The sequence below is a fragment of the Varroa jacobsoni genome, unplaced genomic scaffold (genome assembly GCF_002532875.2).
Source record: "Varroa jacobsoni isolate VJ856 unplaced genomic scaffold, vjacob_1.0 contig01263, whole genome shotgun sequence".
Lineage (NCBI taxonomy): Eukaryota > Metazoa > Arthropoda > Arachnida > Mesostigmata > Varroidae > Varroa > Varroa jacobsoni.
In genome coordinates this window covers 56,631-78,127 of record NW_019214607.1, presented here as the reverse complement: position 1 = coordinate 78,127, position 21,497 = coordinate 56,631, and the positions used below count along the sequence as shown (strand labels likewise).

The 21,497-nt window shown below is 43.7% G+C and overlaps 1 protein-coding gene across 3 annotated transcripts in view; it reads left to right on the top strand.

Moving 5' to 3' along the window:
• BckdhA (Branched chain keto acid dehydrogenase E1 subunit alpha) overlaps positions 1-21,497 on the top strand; it is a 45,685-nt gene that overhangs the window by 9,101 nt on the left and 15,087 nt on the right. For 2 of the 3 annotated variants that reach the window (XM_086973099.1, XM_022852981.2), the window contains exons 2-7: positions 1,649-1,816; positions 2,031-2,226; positions 10,542-10,705; positions 15,764-16,013; positions 16,395-16,546; positions 16,706-16,822. In XM_086973099.1, the coding sequence (XP_086829225.1) occupies positions 1,649-1,816; positions 2,031-2,226; positions 10,542-10,705; positions 15,764-16,013; positions 16,395-16,546; positions 16,706-16,822 (1,047 nt within the window). The remainder of the gene's footprint in view (positions 1-1,648; positions 1,817-2,030; positions 2,227-10,541; positions 10,706-15,763; positions 16,014-16,394; positions 16,547-16,705; positions 16,823-21,497) is intronic. The other variant, XM_022852982.2, reaches the window with a different exon arrangement.

The following is a 21,497-nucleotide window of genomic DNA, read 5'->3' as shown; positions in this document are numbered from 1 at the left end:
CAGTCTAGATTTGATCATATGGATGATGATGGAGGCATTGTTATTCTGTACCTAGCGAATAGGCAGGCCGTGATGTCCTAGCTACCGGACAAGCAGCAAAGTAACATTCAGTTCGAACATTCGCGACTGTCCTCGCATCTCTATCGACACCAATGGCGATTGAAGGCTAGGCAAGCTTAATGTACGCTAGCTAGCTTTCGTTAACTTCGAGAGAGAGACTGGGAGTTCTTCGGCCAGGCAGTTTTGGGGACGCGAAGTCCTTCGATGCGCGACGACCCGCGTCGTCGTCGGCGGGGGCGGCGGTAGCGGTCGGCGCGATGTCATATAAATGTCGGTTTTATTAGCCGTGTATACGTTACAGGTAGACCGATACCCCCATTTTACCCCCGCGACTATACATAGCTTGAAGGTATATATTAGACTATGTTTGGCTAGCTCGACGAGTAAGTCAGGTAGACAGGCAATGACACTTTAGCGTGACTTGATAGATACTAAGAAGACTACTGCTTCTTATGCTATTACTAATACCACTGCTTCGCCGTATACCTGTATTCTGTTGTATAGATATATAGGTATATATTCTTTGAGAATAACTCGCTGAAAGCTTGTTAAATGTGAGCTTAGGACCCTCGTAAGGACGTATAGGAGTACCCTATTGTGGGGAAAAGCGAAGAGTGGACGTGTGGCGTAACAGAAACTTGGGGTTGTATTGATGTCACCTGCATTGAAGACTACGCAGATCTAGGCCATACAACCGACCAATGATGTATTTAACGGCCAGAGCACAGTGTGTTATCAATCAGTGTTTTTTTATATATTCTATCATGTGTGTAATGCGGGGATCGTACTGTTATACGATGCATTATCTAGCGACTGTGTAGCATGCGCAGGATAATGATGGCTGGCTATTTGTCTCTTAAACACCGGATGGTGTGAACACGAGTTGGCTTACTATTTACGTAGATGGACACCAGTTGTAGCTTTGAAGTAGAATTTTATTGTAGTTATCAGCAATGATTTAGCAAAGACGTGATAATGATTTTACAGGCAAACAGCTCTTCAACTATTTCTCAAACAGAAAAATTGTGTTAACAGCCTTCGCCTAACAAAAACAAAAAGTCGAAGTGGATATGTATTCGATGTAGTTACGTCGTACATATTTAGTTTATCGAAGACAAGCTGAAAGCATATGCTCAAGTTGAATAGATGGAACTCTAGCCATGTGTCAGTATTGCCAAAAACAAAAAACACCACATGTTGCATCTCATCAAAACAAAGAAGGCTGTGCCGCATATCGTAACAAAATCTCACTCTTCTAGGAGTAACCTCGATTCGCGTATTTTATAATGACCCTCAGCACTTAGCGAATATATATTTAGTAGAACTCTTAGAAATAGAATATTATAATGTTATGACGGGAACTTTCGTTGAAAATGTGTAACAGCAATGAAGGATGCTGTTCTTTTTGGTGGCCATCAAAAGGTCCTGTTACCACGAATACAGCCATAATGGAAGTGTCGTAGCTTAAGCAGCCAATGCTACCTTTGCATTTCTTTAGTTATTCCAATAAGCCATCTTCTACATATATTCTAATTATATATGATGAACTATTGAGTTATCAAATCCAACGAATACTTTCCTCCGGCAGGCGACCGTGCAACAAACTGAGGACTTGGCCTCGTTACCTTTCCCGAATATCCGAACTAAATGGACGGAAAAGCTAGAGATGTTTAACACGGATAATTATGATCCTCTACCGGTGTATCGGGTACTAAGTCCAGACGGAACTGTTATCGATCTTGCGCATGAGCCGAAGGTCGGAATATGTTTCCATTGGATATTGATTGTTTCTTCCTATTGTTTTCTCTCATGTAACCATTGAAGGGTCATTTAGCAGTTTTACTTCTGGTATGAGCCAAACTTGGTCAACCATTACGCTACCTCAAAATGATATTCTATCAATAATTTTGATCATAAGTAATTCTATGATTACACTGTTCTATGATTTTATGTTCGCTGCTATATTTCAGATCCCGGACTCAAAACTGGTTAAAATGTTCGAAGGAATGCTAACGCTTAACGTCATGGACCATATTTTGTATGAGTCTCAGCGACAGGGTAGGATCTCGTTCTATATAACGAGTTTTGGGGAGGAGGCAACGCACTTCGGCAGCGCTGCAGCACTCGAAAGTAACGACGTTGTTTTCGGCCAGTACCGAGAAACCGGTAGGAAGGACCAAAACCAAAAAGAAACAAATACTCGAATGTGCATCTACAATATGCACCATTTAGAAAAAAATATGGTTAAAAAGTATATCATGTCACGGCGCCATACTTGTGTGTTGGTATGCTTTAAGTACGTATTTTGTACAAACACGTCTCACAAACAACAAGTAATTGTCAACGTCGCTTCAAGATGCATTTAATATTAGATATAGCTTGACCTTTCGTCTTTTTCGCGCGGCTGCGATTAATTGGGCGATAGAATCTATCCCCTCAATTTATACGTCATGAACGACGACTTTTTATCACCACAACACAGCTCTAACGCTTAAATTAAAAATATTATATCTACTAAAAAAAACAAAAAGCACATATGCGTAAACACAAACACGGACAAATCATTCAAAAAATTCATATAGATTGTTATGTCCTCAGAGTAGAATAATCTAGCATAGAAGAAAAGGTTTTCCAGCTAATTTTTGTGCTGAACATTTTCGTACATCTCAATGATGTTCTCTGCGAAGGACGTCTACTCATTTTAGAGCGACAGTAAAGAAAAATACATTGCAATTTCGTTGTCATATGACATCGCTGCGTCTAAAGCGCTAAAACGAAACGCAGCGACACGATTTACGTCCTGCTCCTTCGAAAAAAAAAAACGTAACGAGCCAGCTAGGCAGCCCTTAGCACAATGAGTGCTTAGTAACGGACAATGTGGATCCAGTTCCAAGCGCCATTCCCCCCCCCCCCCCCCCCAATGATGACTTCCCCTGAATCTGCCACTTCGTCGCAATCTAAGTCTGTTCTCTAAACGTTTTCAACCAACCCAACCGCTCGTCGTCTTCATAACTGGTCCTCACGTCATTGCTGTCGCTCTACTTCGTCCATCTCTGTTTTCCTGCATTCGTACGACGATTGAGGACTACGAAAGACAACAGTGGCGAGGGCAAAAATGCCCTCTTTGTCATAGAACAGCTAGCTTCTCCTATCCTATAGCAACTATACCGCAACATTTCTATGAACGCCAGTACGCCTACTATAACATACTACGGAACAGAGAAGCAGACCGACAGGAAGAACAAATTCTGAGAGTTTATGGTGACAAGGGTATAGGAAAGACGAAGGCCAGGACACCGCTGTTGGCCTGGCTGGCCTGCTGTCAGTGGACTCGTGGCAGACGGAGCGCCTTACAAGACTATGCTGGTCCATCCAGGATTGCGAATGTATCTGGCGCTCGAAGCGAATACACAAACAGTCGCAAAGCGCAGGCAAGGAAACCTATGTATGTGAAAGGTGAGTCTTGAGTTCGCCTATCGTGGTATCCTTGTAGTGTGCACAGTCACTTAGCACATTCGTACAGTCACCGCGCTGCTTTGTCGTTCCTTCGCCTGGATCGTACGGATCTACTTTAGCTGCCGCTGTCCTTGTCTAATACGCAACTAGCCGGCTAACGAAAAGGAGGACCTAGCTAGGCGTTCGCCGGCCTAGGGGCGCTCTCGAGGTCGGCGAAGAAGGTGAATCAGGGCGCGGCTCCCTGATCACTGAAATGCTCGTTATTCCTTTTTTCGTCCTCTTCATTTCGTCGAGCGGTTGGTCATTTGGATAGTGTTGCCTCTGATTCGCTTTTTTTTCACCTGCTACCTTTTTCTACTTAGACCCTATCTGTAATTCTCCAGTAACGTCCCTCTTTTGTTAGGTACAGCCGCACCGTATGTCACCAACCAGCAGCGAGACCAGCGGCGGCGACGCGATGACCACAGTAATGCGCGTCAGAGCATTTTAGCCGTTTGCTGAGCGGTCCCATTCAGGGGGCCAGAGGGGAGATAAAAGTGGGTGTGGTGTTCCCCAAGGCTCCCCACCTGCGTACCTCTAAGTGCTCTACTCTTCGTTTTTAGGCTTCGTACTTCCTTTAACTACCACCTCCACCGACTGCTCATCGACCCAATCTAGACCATAGTGTGCGTTGGGTAATACGAGGACAGTCCAGAATTGTTCAGCCATTTGCTGACCATTTGTTTGACGCCAGTTAGTTAGCTCTCGCTCTGGGAAGAAATAGAGAAGTGATAGAAAAGCATAGAATGGCATGGAAGGATAAAGAGGTTAGAGGAGTTTGGTCGCTTGGCCAGCCGGACACGTAAGATGAAGTTGAGAGTAAAAAAACGGGGAAAAGAAATGAGCGGGAAAGTCATTGGGCTGAATTATAGCATTGCACTATTCCTAAACTTGGCTCTCTACCAGCTGTTTCTTATAGTCCCTGTTAATTTGTTATGTTCAGCCCTTCTTTTGTGCTTCGAGGCCTTTTTTTCGGTCAAAGCCAAATTTCGCTTCTTTTTTCTCTCGTTTCTGGCTTTTTTCGTGCTAATTCATAATTCGTTTTCGTCCTACTAGTGTCGCGTTTTCCTTTTAGTTAGACGTCCACTGGTGTTCTCGGTGCGTCCTGACCTTTTCTGTTTGCGCCTTATACATTTGGCACGATGTTTTTGGTGGATTTTCGCTGCCGTTTGTCCCGGATTGTGCTTGAATCCTCGCAAACTTTGTTGTGCTTTATTGCTTTAGCCATACGTCGAGTTGCTACCACTGGGCTTTTTGGGTATTATCTCATGTTTGCTCCGGAATGTAAGCTGAAATCATTTAGTCTGAAGAAATACTGTCTCCAGACAGTAATGCGTTTACTGATATGACTCCTTACCAGTTGAAATTCTGTTTAAAAGTCCTATAAGAGCCATAATATACGACGTAGATCATAGAATAGTCATGAAGACGGTTGTTATAGCTGCGTGAAACATTTCGTTTACACGTTGATGTCCTAATGATTATGTTGTTGTTGTTGCCGTTCTTGTCGTAGTGAGGATAACAATGCCGCGTTTTGGTTTCGCTGACCCGGCTGCCCGAGATCTAACATTAACTGAAGTGTATATGCCTGCAAAAGATGATTCAGACGACTATATACCTCAGCAGCATATTTCTGCTATGCTGCAATTCCTGCTGGTCATTCCATTCACGGAGACGATTAACGACGGCCACACCTCCGTGCGCTTTTCTCCGTGTGCCTCGCTGTACTTCGAGTTGTATGACACTCTGGCCTTAGTTAGGACTCCTCGACGGTCCTAGCGACTGACCAACCGTTTGTAAGTGTTCCGCACATACGCTGGCTGCATTGCTCGCCGACTCGCAATGGGAAACTTGAATGGGATATGGTCTCCTGTGAGGAGGCAGGAGGACCGTTCTTGCAGCGAGTGAGGGTTGAGCAAGGCGAGGTTTGGTGCCGGGGGTTGTTTCCCGCCAGGAGGGTAGGTAGTTGTGTGATTTTAGTTAGCTTTATTATTACCAGCAGCAGCAGTCATAGACAGCGGCGATGTAGCGGTACTGGACCAGTAGCAAAGAAAAGAGCAGCCATGGGAGGCCCACAAGGCTAGGTTAGATGGTCCGGACCAGAGGGAAGACCGAGCAGATGGTCTTCTCGACACCGTTCCACCACTTCCCTGCATCACCACTACCACGACAACAGCGCAGAACGCAGGGGCACAACGAAGCAACGCTACCTTAGCTGACTTAGATAGAACGGTAACTGCCCTCTTTCTTTTGGCCCACTTTGTCCCCTTTCGCCCCCTACCTGCTTCATCCCACACACAGCAGCAGCGGCAGAAGAAGATGAGAGACTAAGGGAGCCGTGCTCGTGGAAATGGTTTTCGCTCGGTCGGCCTGCTGGCCAGCCAGCGTGTATGGGCCTTATCCTAGTGAAACGACGACGACGACGACGACGACTAGCGACGGCTGCGCCGCCACGATGAAATGACTACTGCCACCGAGGCTACCAACGACGGGAAAGTTGTGCCGGCCAACAAGAAAGTCATAGGTGCTCGGCGAGTCCTTGCTGCACGACGTGGGAGTCGGTAGTTTGGTTAGGTAGGTAGATGCCGCTGCTACTGAGGCCGCTACAGGCAAACAGACCACGCTATGCTTACATAGTATTAGAGGAGTGGTAGTAATAGTAATAGTGCCGGTGGCAGTGAGGGGCCGCTGGTTTTTTTCCGACTCTGCATTTTCTCGCCTTACTATGCCGTACAATTCCGTTCATAGTGGAGTGGCATGCGAAGCCGAACCACGAGAATGTTTGTGTTATGTTCTTTTGTGCGAAAAACGCAGGCAGCACCAGCCGTCGCCGAGGTGGCGGCCTAGCGGCTCTTAGAGCGTAGATCCGGGGAAATGAGCACGGCGCTCTCTGTGGCACGGATCTGACCGTATACGAAAATCGGAGCTGTGCAAGAGGGTTCGGTGAAGCGGGATGGCATTGAGGGTCGACGACTAAGGAAACAGTAGGTGTGAAGGTAGCGAAAATAACGGGGAAAAATGCCTTTGCGTAAATGAAGCTTTTTCCGAGAGAAATAAATAGAAAGATTGCAGGGTCGTCTGCTGCGGGAAAGAGCGGGAAAATACGAAATCTACCCTAACAGAGAAGGTGAGCAAACAGGTCATAGTGGTCCATACATGCGAGTAGCCTTTAGGAAGGGTAACGCCTAAATGCGTTAGCTTTATGATTGCAGAACAGACTGAAGTATGCAGGTCGTCTGCTAGCATCTTCCCCTCCAGCTGGCACTATCTGCAAAAATATGTATTATGAACTGCGTTCACTGAGTTGGAGTGCGTTTGCCGACGACTCATCACAAAAATGAGCTCCCTGAAACCGGGTACTGGTAGGAATATTGTTAAGGTGTTCGTTAAGTAAAAAAAAGCGATAGCTCAGACCACGGGTGAATTCGCCTGTGGCAGAATAAATGTAGCCTGTTGGATATGCTATAATTGAATGCGGTGTACCTTAGAACACCCTATTTCAATCATGATATATTTAAGATATAGGTTTGCTTCGCAGTTGGCCTAAATTGTGTTTAAAACCTGGTAGCAGAAGACTAAACCTCCAGGGCTGGTCTTCGCATAATCTCCGCTTTTGTCCCGCCTATTTTGTAGCGAGACGTACCTACCTGCTTCTGAGCTTAGAAGTTACGTGAGGTAGTCCAGGTTTGAAATTGGACGTAGACACCCTTTGGTGTATGCTGAAAGGAACCAGCTGTTTACAAGTACTGTTTAACAGCAGAGACGGACATAAAACTGCAATTATTTATGATGTTTGTTTCGGTAATGCAATGGGTCTGCGGAAGTGTATTATGTTGAGAAGAGCCAGGTTCGTTATAGTATAATATTTTTATGACGCGCTTTTCTTTAGACATAAATTGATTTCGGTGATTTGACGAGAGAATCAAGCGATTGCCTCTTCGTATGAACGCCTCTAGAAAGTCTTTGCCTGTGGTTATACATTGAATGACGTATGTATGTAAACGATTAGTGATGTTAAAATGTAGGCTAACGGAAGTTCTTATGAAACATTCGGTTCTCAAATACCGAAGATTTCATCGGATGTATCTACCTTTACGTAACACTATTCATGACAGTGTGACCTCCTAGAATGACGGTCAATCACTACGAACTTTTGCTGTCAGTTTCTAACAACCATAGTAAAATGGTACTTGTCATTGAGCCTATTGTTCGATCACGCTTCTGATTTCATCAAACCAATTATATGACGGTGTTCCTATTTTCCACACACAACAGCTTCTGGCAGTGCATCTTTTTGCCGCTCGATCGCTTCGAACACATCTATGTGTTTGTGCTTATTTCTTAGCGATATCCCTTAATTGTGTCTATGTTTCGCTCTGTTCGAAATGTAGAACGCAGTGCGTTTCCCTACTTATTTCTTCTCCTTTCATGAGCTTCAGTTGGAACCAGTTATATTAGCGGCAGTAGTAGTCGCAGCCGATGTCTAACAAAACCTTTCAAAGACCAGCGCTCTATTCCGCGTTATCCCTGGATAGGCGCCGTCGTCGTCATTTTGGGCCATCTCTCTCCGTTACGCTCCAAGCCATGCTCGCTATCGCTGGTTAGCCCCAGTTTCGACTCTTTAGTCTGTCCCATTTTGCCCCTATCTCACACATTATACCCCACGAGGGTATCGAAATCCCCTTCTGATTTCGCGCTATCAACTACTAGCCATCCCTGCTGCTTTACGCCCCCGCTGCAGTTCCATAGTCCTTCTTAATATTTCCTATTCTTCTCCATGTCTCGGCCGTTTCTCGTTGGTCCTTGGTCGTTCCGGGCTTTTCTCCTTATTTGCTCATTCGTGCCTGTTCCTACTGTTTATATTCTCTTCTGCTTCTCTTTTTAGCTCTGTCTTTACGCTGGGCCTGGTTCACCACTACCACTCCTGTGTTTACTCTCCGTTTTTCTCTCGTTATTCTGTGTGTCCCTCACCCCCATTTCGAGCTCCATTTGCCCCTGTTATGCCCATCTGAGCAGCGCTGGCATCAGTATGACTGCTCTCTGCCTCGTTTTGTCCAGTCCTAGCGATCTTTCTCTTTCTTACGCCTTCGCTGTTCTGTAGTTTTCTTTGTTGCTAGAGGCTGCTCATTCCTTTTCTCAGGGTCCTCTCGGAAAATTTGCCCCCAAAATCCTCACACACATACAGACACAGCGACGAGTTTCTTGCTCCCTGATTCGCTCTTCTCTTTCTTACTTTGGCTCTCCATTTGCCCTCCGCCTACAGTGGCATACGTATGAGCCTCCGATGGTGGCGCTGCCAGGCTGCTAACTACCATTATTTAGCTTTATTTCTTCGTAGCCATCTCTTCCTTCTTGGGCTATTCTTCAGCAAAGACTTCGTACGTCCGACCGTCCAGTCGTCCCTATGCCCCATCTCGCTATGCCTGCCTTGTTTCCTTTCCCCTCCGTTCTCATTGAGAATTGCAAGTTTGGTCGCGTTTCAGCTTTGCCCTAGTTGGCTCTCTGTCTCCGGGGTTTTTGCCCCGCGCTCCTACACACCATCCCTCTTTGCCCAAGCGGCTTGCTCTTCTACTTTTCTCACAGAAAGATTCTGTCGAACTGGGCGTCTTATAACGTACACACACACACATCTGTGAGCTCTATTTTTTTTTCGCCCTCTTCTCGGCTTCGTGTCGCTCTAACCAGCAGAAGCCCGGTAGACAGTAGTCCTACTACACCCGCTGTCAGATGGCCTTCACCGAGCCTTGCCCGTTTCCGCGTTAACTTTGCCCCTGCCAGAGCCTTCTGAGTCTATAGTACGCCTGCATATATCCCTGGCAGAACACGGCTGGATTCTTCTCCCCTCAACAGCTTCGCTACTCCCTACTAACTACCCCTCTCCTGCTATCCCACCAGCATCAGTAGTAGTACAACAGTCGATCCGACTCATATAATTTCACCCTCATCGTAGTTGTCATCATTGCCTTCTCAGTTTTTTCCGTCTTTGAATTGAGAGGAAGTGGCTCTAGAGAAGTCAAGCGAAATCTGCTTACCGGTGGCGTTCGGTTGCTGTTCCCGTTCTTGATGCTGCCTCTACAGATTCTCAGCACGTGTTCCTCTGTGCTGGCTGTTATTCGGTTGTCGGATGCTTTACGCTCCGTCTATATTTGCTCATTCGGAGATCTTCAAGTCTTACGAATTGGAAACAGTATTCACAATACGTGTTCATCTATTGTAGATATGAACCACCAGTCGTCTAGAGCGATCCTTAATGGGGACAGTGGAATCATACGTGGCATTGATCTGGCAAATAGTAACGCAACCTTATGGCAGACAAATCCAGTGTTTCACGATCTTTTGATTGAAGGTCTTTTTTTTTTTTGTAAAAGAAGGCTATTTTTTTTTCTTGAAGATACGGATTATTGAATACATAAATTGAAATGCAATGTCTATTAAAGATTGCCAAGAAACAAATCGAGGGAGAAAAATTATCTTTGACCTATCTCTTCCAAACTTAGCCCTGGATAACCTTCTATTTTTAAACGCGACTTCGATCCAGGGGCTAAATTATGTATTTCTCGATATTAGAAGCGGAGGACTATTCACTGAAAAAATCCACGGTATTTTTTGACGATGACATGTCGGTTCTCTTACATAAACAAATAGAATCTTTCAATATTTTAAAAAAAAAAAAAAAAAAACTTTATTTACATGTAACAGCTTTTTTTTTTCGAAATTATCTAATCTTCCCCTTCCTCTTACGCCTTTTTTGCGGCCCTATATTGGGTTGTGTGAGTGCTTGTGTGCAAGTGAGTTGCTTGAGAAATCAGTTTATTGCTGAAGTTCTCTCTGTTAAATACTTTGATTAAATACGCGATCTGTAGCAGATTTACACTAGCAGCCCTGTTCGAGTTGGCAAATGCTCTACACTATCTGCAACTTTAACTCATTCTTTATCATGGGATATGTATGTCCATTCATCCGTTTGTTGGTTCATGCAATTACAGGCGTGCTAATGTGGCGAGACTTCGGCCTCACAAACATAATCAATCAATGCTACGGAAATCAGAATGACGTCGGGAAAGGTCGACAGATGCCCTGTCACTATGGGTCGAAAGAAAAGGCATTTGTCACCATCAGCTCGCCACTTTCGACCCAGATGCCACAAGCTGTAAGTGATTTTACTTTTTCAAGTGAAAATTTTTATCTATTTGAAACATATATGATTCGTTTTTGACGTAGTGCTCCGCTAGAGCTCGGCCGTGTTGCGATGAAAGCGCATGATATGTGTGTATGTGTGCATGTTTATTCCCATTGAGTATGTACATATTAAAGTAGCTGGGAGCACTCTTCATAGCTGCAGACCTTAGGTATGGTGTAAAATAGAAAACATCTGTTTAATGTTTTGCACTCACGAGACACGTGCATGGATTTGGGTAGGTTTATATAAACCTCCTCTCTCTCTCTCTCTCTCTCTCTCTCTCTCTCTCTCTATATATATATATATATATATATATATATATATATATATATGAATATCTCCAGTCAAATGCATAACGGGCGTCTCAAACGGTCGATGAACAAAATGTATGAGATCTATATATTATCATTAGTCTCAAGAAATTTAGGAAAAACTGTGTGTAACAAGGTAGCACCGTGAATAGGTGCAGCGGCAAAACAGCCTAAGTAACGGCGAGTGCTGTGGTTTCTTCTTTTTTCCTTCTGTTTTTCCCTTTCCTCTTCCGCGATCAATCTGCGCCACCGAAGAACTGTTAGTCATGTGAAATAACAATCCACAGTTACCGTGCGACAAAAACATTAGCCTACTATTATTACATTGATTTTGATGTTTTTAGTCACACCAACTTCTGTGCTTCGATCTGTTTATGTCGTATCTGTTAATACTACTGTTAATATCGTATAAAGTCAATTTTATACCGCCACAATCATTTATCTGACAAGTTGACTTGGCTTAGAATCTGCGCACGCAGCAATCCACGATTAGTGAGGCTAGGATGAGCATCTTCGTTGTTGGTTGGCAAATGCGATCGTATAGTGGCAGGATCAAAGGAATACGAAGATCGTATTTTGTATAACGAAAGGTACGCTTGACGTAACATGTGAGTACACTTTGGATGGTTCCAAACTGCTGTTATTCAAAAAAACAGAGCGCTAAAAGTCCGTCCCTGTGTATGGGGACCTGCATCAAAGATGTTTGTTTACATGGAATTCGATGGAGCGAAGCAATTCTCCCAATGCAGGCGCGGGCCTAGCGTTACTTTAGCTTCTTGGCAGCATCGGCGTGTCTTCTGCGAGTTTTACAGAGGCTGTCCACCCACACATCGAGTGAAACATTTGCTAATAAGTATATACGTTGCTACATCGAAAGGAAATTCAGTACCTTAGATTTGTATTCCGGTTTAATAGCTATTACATACATCATATGTGAATACAGTTTTCTTATTTGTTCGATACATAGATTGAAACTTTGTTAAAAAAAAAAACACTATAAAAACAGTTTTGTGTTGCTTGTCAACTCTCTTACTATAAGGAGGCGTTAGGTTTATAGTACACACACACACATACATAATAGGCCGTTACGAACGAACCCGGCGGAATTCAAAATTTTGGACTGAATGCCGCTAGCAAACGAAGTTTGGCTGGTGAATACTCCACTTCTTTAGAAAGTTGTGAGCGAAAACTAATAGAGTTTACTCCAAGAGAGGTAAATCCGATAGGAAAAGCATAGAGCTAGGAAAATGTGTCGAAGTTTACTGAAGAGATTAGCCAAGGAGGCCTTAAGCGAAAGCACCGTACGCAAGCGGTCCGAGAATAGATATTGAAGACCAGCGAAGAGGTAACTAGATATCGGGAGCCGAGGTACGAGAACGCATTGCTGCGACTAAAGAGGCTTTTCACGAAAGCAGAGCTTGATACTTAAGGGCTATATCGGTCCAAAAATGGCGTGTCACATGTAACGTGTCATAAAATCACGCCACTTTACAATGCGTGTGATATATTCCATATGCAATTTGCAGAGCTTTAATCCAGAAGCTGCCAGAGCGCTGGGGCAAGTGCGTAAAAATAAAGAAGAGTACACATTCAAACTGAACGATCTTTCACGCCTTCCACGTAGTTCCGAAGTTATTCAATTTCAATGTACGCCGCGTTCGCTCGTAACAGCCTATATATATATATATATATATATATATATAGACACACACATATATTTTGCAAAGTTAATAACGCAGTGAATAAGTTACCTGCTTTAATAAAATGTCTAAAGCTGAAAACATATTAAGGATAGTTTTTTATTATTTTGTTGAATATCCCTTTTGGTAGCACTGACTTCTTTGAAATGTTATTATATGGATTATTTTTATATTGACAAGGAGGTCAGTTTTATGAGACGAAATTGCTCATTAGCAGAAAATTTTGCGCTGTATATCTTTGTAAAATTTTACCAATTTCCAAAAAGCGTCGCTGAGTGAGTGTTTGTTCGGTAACTAAGATTTTAAGCCTACTAGTAAAAACAGCAAATTCCGAAAACGTTAAACAAACATTTCTTCTGTAATGTTCTATAGTTGATTCTAATTGATTTTGATTGGAAACAATCATCGATGGGATTCCTCATCGTTGTTCGACACATCTCAGTTAGATGCAGACACAACCTAAAATACAGCAAAACAGACATTTTCCTCTGATGTTGTGAAAATAAATTATATAGTTTCTTTTTTACAGCATTGCCTTTGCGGATGTCCTATTTAACATCGAATTTGAATGTTTCCCTGTAACCCTTAATTTCCCTCGGCCAGTTAAAGTTTGAGCGTAAATTTTTAGGCGAAACAACGCGACTTATGTACATTTATTGTAGGATGTGGGTTAGTTAAGACAGGGGTTTCCGATGCCTTTCCTCAGGTTAATTTTAAGTATCTTAGTATTTACGATATTTGAAATTAGATATTAACGCTGAGGCGTGTATTGTTTCCACTCATCGAACAGTGATTTTTCCTGCCGGTGAGCATAATTAGAGAACTCTTGGTATTCCCATTTCTACACGGGAATCCTGCCGCATTTATATATGTATTCAGTCATTTTTGACGCTTGTACACATCGCTATAAACTCTATGCCGATTTTATTTAATTATTATTCGTGACCACTTTAGATGCAGACTAAACCCAGTTACCATTGTAACCATTCGATGACGAAAACTAGTTTGCCGGTCTCTTTTTATTCGGTCTGTCAAACGGGCTATGGAAATTATTCGAAAACCTTCAAGCATTGTTTTCAACTCAACGCTTACCTCTTACCATCACGTTTTATTTAGCTACCACAACGAGCTATAACGGTCCACTCTATAGCTGACAAAATCTCCCCGCGAACGACTCACTTCTCAAGAAGGTTTTCTCCGAACCAGCAAATGGGCTTGCGTATCGATTGAAACTACAAGTGTCGAAAGCTATCGATTTATTGCATATTCTCTAGAAAAAAAAAAAAAAATGCGTGCCAAGCGTCATCGCGATCGAAGGAAGCCACCAGTTGTCCCGTTTCGTCTACGGTTCTGGGTTCGTGCTCGCTGAGCGAGCCCAATGCAACCCCGAAAGAGAAGTGTTTCGCTTCTTCATCTCCGAGTGCGAACGTTTGCGTCCTCCTCTCTTCTCTGCCTTATTGGAGAGTCTTGAATCATTTTGAAGAAAATCGAATACATTTTGTAATGGCGCGAAAGATAGTGAACCAAGCGGACATTTGGGTCTGGTGGCGGACGCGGTAGATTTCGAGGAGATTCGAGCAGAGAATTCAAAATCGACAAACGACCCGTGCCAGAGTTGCGTCTGTGCGAACGAGAGCAAAGTGCTCCGCTTGCTCTGGTTCTCTTTTCGAACCCCACCTTAGAGCTAGCTCACTGAGCCCCCTGCAGAGGACAGGGGAGAGGAGTTTCTCTTCCCAGCTCGTTTTTCCCAACCGCCGATATTCGTTCGGACAAGCCGACGTGGTGGCAGCAGCTAGTTCTACGGACAGTTTGTTCAGCGGTCAGTTCCTGGGGTATTCGGCTATGCGTTCGTTTTGTACTGAGAGAGGAGGAGCGAGTAAAATTCGGATTTCAAATGCTACTAGATTCTTATGTTCTGGCGAGCCGACAGGCGAACGGCAGGCCTATCAGCCTATTCAGCCGTCAGTTTGGAACATGCAAACAACCCAATCAAACCGCATAGGCCTGTCCGATTTCGGCTAGACGGAAAGAACCCAGGAAAATACTATTGACGCATGTATGCCATTCTAACGAGATGAAAAGCCCAGCAGGTCACTGGTGGGGACGACGGACAGCCCATCGATATATTGCGTACTGATCAAGGATAGGACGACTGATGCAAAACATGTGCTCACAGGTAGCCGCTGCACAAACTACCCTTCGACAGAGCTACTTTGTTACGATGTGCATAAAACTGGGAACGGGCGAACTCCTGTCAAAGGTTCTCTTTTTGCGGTTAACCCGATTAGTAGACAATTCCTCTATTGTAATATCGAGTAATAATTAGCTTGTCAGAATTTCCATACTTTGAAACACCAATCAGGCCATTAAGTCTCTATGTATAAAACTCATAATAGGGGAGCGTATAGGTACGGTTCTTTTGATGCTAGTGCATTGGTTTGCCCTCAGAGCTGCCTGAGCTGCACGCTCATCAACAGTGATCTCTGTCTTTTTATAAAGACTGTCAACAGGACGTGTAACGTTACATGTATTGACCCCGACCTAGATCCATCCATACCAAGCAGCAAAAATACTTTACAAAATGCCCTGGTCATATTATCCACCAAAGCAACATATATAAAATTCTACAGCAGTTCATTACGTCCTTTCGAACCGCCGTATGATAAGAAACTACAATGAAAAAAAGAGCTGTCGGCCGGCAAAGGGTAAAAAATTATTCCAACTTAATTTTTATTATTAATAAATGTTGTTATTACTACTTTTATTAACTACTACGCTTGTGTGTAGCTAGTTTTATTGCCATTAGGACGCACTTGCAGTGGCATAATATATCAAGGTAAGTGACAACTAGGACGATACAATTTTTTTTTTGTTTGTTCTATCTATGAGGTTCGTATATCATTTTTATATCTATAGGGTGAAAAATGAAAAGTAATATTTCAAGCTGATGTTTACCTGATTCCCTCGCTTTTTGTTTCTCGACTCTCCATTGCGGTGTGCGTTTCGTTCGCGACTAGGTTGGTTCTGCGTACGCGCTCAAGCGAGCTAAGCAATCGAACGTAGTGATCTGTTACTTCGGTGACGGAGCTGCGTCGGAGGGGGACGCTCACGCAGCGCTTAACTTTTCGGCTACACTTAAGGTTCCAGTGATCTTTTTCTGCAGGAACAATGGCTACGCGATATCTACTCCGACGAACGAACAATATCGAGGGGATGGCGTAGGCGCTCGAGGACCGGCGTATGGGATAGGAACAATTCGATGCGATGGTGTGTCACCATGCTTTATGTTATATATGGCTATTGTAGCAACAAGTCAGCGCACGGATCACTGGCTTACAGTTCTGATCTTAAGGATTTGTCTATGGCGTTAACAGAATTCAGCAATCTCGCTAATCTCTGTTCCGTTAGAAGATACAATCTGTAGCGCTATAATAACGAACGATACAGACCTACTAATTCATGTACATATTAAAAGATGATAAATGGACTTGAGAAATTTTAGCGTACGTTAAACTGGTATATATATATATATATATATATATATGTTTATACGCGGGGAAGATAGGTGTCGTTACTGTTTTTCTTCTTAGATACATTACTCAGGCAGTTTCTTATGGTGATTTTTTTCTGATCTAATACCTCCTCTAGGCAATGATATACTGGCTGTGTACAATGCGACTACAAAGGCTCGGGAATATTGTTTGTCAAAAAATGCCCCTGTTCTTATTGAGGCGATGACCTACCGTCTTGGGCATCACTCGACCTCCGATGATTCGACTATTTATAGAAATCTTGCGGAGGTAAACAGTTGTCCTACTCCCTATCGTTGCATCATCTTCCACTTAACCTCGCTCATAGTCTGGACGGCAGTTTTGCGGTAGGCCTTAATTTTTTTTGTTCTATAAACAATGATAAACTTTTGCAGCACTTCTTGAAATATTATCCATTTGCCACTGCAGGTTAAGATATGGGAAGAGCAGGCGCACCCATTACTTCGTTTCCGCAAGTACTTGACGGCAAAGGGATTATGGAGTGACGAAAAAGAGACTGAGTTTCGCGAATCAATCAAAAAGGAGGCGAGTGGTTAATTCTTTTTGTAAGACTTGGTCATGCCATGCACTACCTTAAAACAGGCTGTCGCGCCACTCGAGTCCAAGTCAAAAACAACAAATAATACAAATTTATGTTTATTACCCTTACAAATTATCCCGTATTTTAGATTAGGTTTAGCATTACTAAATAATAATAATTAAAGTTTAGGTACGACACAAGGAAAATGTGTATGTTCAATATTTCTCTGTCAGGTACGTGTGTGTCTGTGTAAATCTGAGAGAAAGTACATGGGACGCCTGCCGGTAGTAAGTGTCTTAAATTTGCTGATGTTAACGTTTGGTCAAGGGGCAGTACCTCCCTTCTTTGGATGGATACTGCATTGTAGGTCGTTCTTTTTAGGCTTTTTAGAGCAAATGCGTACGTGTACCTCCAGTCCACCTCTGCGAGATCATGATCTGGAGCATGACCCCGATTCAGGTAGGGGATTGGGGCGTTGCTGGCCACTTTTCCGCTGACCGTTTCTCTTCGGCGACTCTAGCTTTGTAAAATTTTCCTGATGATCACGGCGACAGCGCCTCAGTCAGCTGTCCTCGACAAGGATGTTTTCGTTGACATCCTCGTAGCGCTTTTGGGATTTGCGCGCTTTTCGTGCAGTTGACCATTTCTATGTGGTCCTTGCTATGGATGTCTCGACTAGTGTGCGATCTCTTTGAGAATCTCGTTTTTCTTCTGCGTTGCTAGTTTTCTTGGCGCCGCCACCTCGGCACGCTCAACGCTCGCTCAGATTCTGCCGTGAACGACTAAAAACGAATGCCTTCCTGAATCTTCAAATCGGCGTGCCGTATATCTATGATTCGGGCCCAGGCTGCTCATTCTTCGTTTGGGAGGGAGTAGACGTCACATTGTACCTCATAGCCGAACGCATCATTTTCAAGGCGTTCCTTGGCCGACATCTATCCATGATATGGAGGCCGAAGCCATACACCCGACAAAAGAGTCCGACGGAAAATATCTGCATTAGCTGCTCCACTGGACACAGCGTAAACCGCTGTCGCCCGACGCGGCAGTGCTCGTGCCATCGAAGACGTTTGCTCACGATGACTTTCCTTTCGTTCGGAGTGACGGAGCTATTGGAGCGCTACGAGTTAGCGGCTTCACTACATAGGGTGTTCCATAAGTGGCTTCAGTGAGAGCCATACGAACGCTGGGATCTCAATGGGGTCGAAACCGTTTACAGCGTACTTGACCCTTCAGGGTGACGAAGCCGGTCACTGTTCCGCAAAAACCAGATCTAAAGTGCAAATTGCTGGTCGTCGTGCTTTTACGTATTAGTGCAACGATCGCACAATGAGAGATGGGGGACGTGGTTATGCCGAAATCGTCAATCGTTGTTGTTCGGAAACAATATTTAAGCCGCAAATCGTCAATATTGGAAACCATGGTTCTCTCTAGGTTTTTGGGATATAAAGCTCATCGGACGATCCAGGTGACCTAGAACGGTCCCCGTTTGAAAATAATGCTTTTGACTGCTTAAGGGAATGCAATGGTTTAGGTTGTCGCCTTGTTCCGGGCTGGCGGGATTTCGGCGTCTATAATAAATAGTATGTAACTAAAACAATATGAAACGTAAAACTCGAACCATTTATAGTTGCCCGAGGAAGATTGCGTTTACATATATATGAATAAGATAAATTAATTAAGCAGCGGTGCGAAAAAACAGGTATGGTCTTCGATTGAAAAGGACTAAATCAAAAGAAGCTCTCCTTCAGAACACCGGCCTACCGGAGATATGCATTTTAATTTTATTCTGTTTTGCCTTTTTTTTTGTTTACAAACATTTCATTTAGGTTGTCTTTTGCAAGCTTAGGCGTGACACTTTATTCATGGCATTATTCTCGATAACAAACGCTATAATCTTGAGAAATCTAATGCGCTGCTAGTGAGCCGTGGTAAGAACATCATTGTTGTTTCAACTGACAGCGGTGATTGTTGTTTTTTTTATTTATTACTTTATCCATTTATTACTTTAATCATTGATAGTTCAATTAAGTTACAGGATGGGGCAAGAGTTACCCTCTGATATTTAAAAAAAAAAAGTCATTTGGCAGTTTGAAGGTTTTTCTACATCGTTTCAAGTAGCAGAAGAGCAAAACAGTAAAAGTAAAGAAATGTAATTCATAACATTCGAATTATCAAAAGCCGTTTTTCAAAATTGGCAGGTAATGCTTGCCCCATCCTGTACAAACATTAGCTTCCACTGAATTTATTCAGAGCTTTGCTACAGAGCGATTAGTAATTCTGGCTGCTTACGGCCGTATTCAGATTTTTGCATTGTCGGGCGTCCAAATCAGCTCAGTTTGCGGAGCTGATCGGAAATGAATATTGATCTCGGCAGTGTGTTCGACCATCTTCAAACAAACAGGGGTATAAGGGCCATCGATCTTCATCGATCATCGGTAAAAGCCTAGTAGTCACATATCCTACTGGTTGTACCCCCCGTATCCTTATCCATCCCAAGGGCCAGATTCTTGCCACCTCTTGAAGCCCCCCCCCGCCCCCCTACTAGAGGCTTAAGCAATGAGGTCACGGATTGGGTAGTCAGCGGCTAAAACCAGATATGTCGAATCCCAGCAGACCACTAAACTGAATATGTAATATAACCAAATAGACAGAGAAATATTCTTTGCGCTAGGCAACCGGAACTTAACGTATATATTACTTGTTTATATTAGTCAGGCTAGTTTTTTTTCAGCCAACTTCTGTTAATATAAAGGAGTTTCACGTACCCCGATATTTTTTTTTATTATGAGTTGTACGTGCATACGTGCTTGGCGCGTGTTCTGAGCAGAATCGAATCTAGATCTGATCAAAGTACAATTTATATTTTAATTTTGACCGAAACTGAAATTGTCAATATCTATTCATCTTTTGTCATAGTAGTCAATGAATGGTTTAATATATACTGAATGATTTGTCGTACTATACGTAACGCAACACTCAGCTTGCCTTACAAGTTGTCATTTTCTGCAATTAAGTTGTTCAAGCTCAGGCACCAAGTAATTTACCTATCAGAATCGCATATGCAGAGAGACAGCTGTACAACACGCGAACCCCACTGTTATACGTGCACAATACGATCCCCGCCTACTGGGGTTGAACTGGAAATTGTTTGTCAGTGTCGAATGTCTCATAACAGAAACACATCGATTTATATATTTGGCTTCTGCCAATGCTACGGCTAGTAAAAGAGGTCTGAAAGACCGTCCGCACGATATTTGATGGATGGACTCGGGAGATACACTCTGACCTCTTCAGGCCATGGGGTGCCGCTCTCCGAGTGGGCACAGACAAAATATGGGGTCCAAATATGACGGAAAGATGTGGACATATTATAGGAATCAGTGCTACACAGAGATGGACATCAGTTATAGTAATCCAATGAGGAATATAGAGTCATACGAGAGCCCACGGACTCGGTGTGTCTAGAGATGTCATGGCGGGTCACTTATTGAGTCTTCACAAACATCCAGGACACGGTACCATGCTTTTATGAAAGACACTAATTAGAGAAGTTATTTGCAGAATGTTGTTTTTAAGGTGCAAGAGCAAGTAGACCTATTTCATGACTCATCGGTGACCTAGAAGTCCAAGAACCTAATATTTCACCAACTGTCAATAATTATAAAAGTGTGGGAGAAGTATTTTACAGAGATGAAAAAACCAATTCATACAAGTAAATAAAACCCGACTGGATTATCGAATATTCAGTGGTGATTTACAGTAGAAACGTCTCAATTTTAAAGATTTTTTTCTACGCAAGTCATTTTGGATAGAAACTTCGCAACAATTTCCGTTTTTCCACACATATATTGTACTCGTATACAATGCAGCTGGGGCCGAATCCTAAGTCTGCTTACGCCATATCATTCCCTGGAGTCCTGACTTTATGGGTCAACAAAATCATTTGCCTATTTGGATCGCGTGGCTCTACAGGAACGGTGGCACCTGCATTCACAGCGACATTACAGCTGCGAAGGGTCCTATAAGGATGCTTGGTCCCCAGGGCCCCCGTTTCCGAGGCTAGGTGTCGAGAGAGCGCTATCTCTCGTCGTAGACTACAAACGTCAGTCTGTTCCCCATTGTACTGCCAAGGAGTTTGTACCGGTAACGGTGGAAAATGCCAACTTCGCCTGCGTAGATGTGACGAACGCACCGCGACCTAAGGAAGCGGATGGTACGGATAGCCACGGAAAAATTCACGACACTCGCTTTGCCCGCCGCTGCCGACGTCGCTTACGTATACGGCAAATCTCAGTGGCTTTCCTAAACGGATAAGTGGTGCTGAAGCCCCTATCCCATTTTGCCTCGGAACTGTTTCCCCTTAAAAGCTGCTATCTGAATGGAGAGGCGCGCGGTTCTCGTCGCCGACACTGGTCCCTGTGGGAGGCTCTTACCCGTGGACAGCCTTCGTGCCTACCGACTGCATCTCGTTTTGCGCGTTGTTCGTAACGCCCTGGGGATTGTATTGTATGCAATAGTGAAGACCTTTGGTCGAATCCGGTCTGGCCCCCACTGTGAATACGGTTCACCATGTGTTCGTAAACCGTGCGTTTAAATGTACTGAATAAGACAGGTTGGACGCTAGTTTGCACTGGTGCTCGTATATTGTAGGAGTAGATAGCATGGCAAAACACAAAG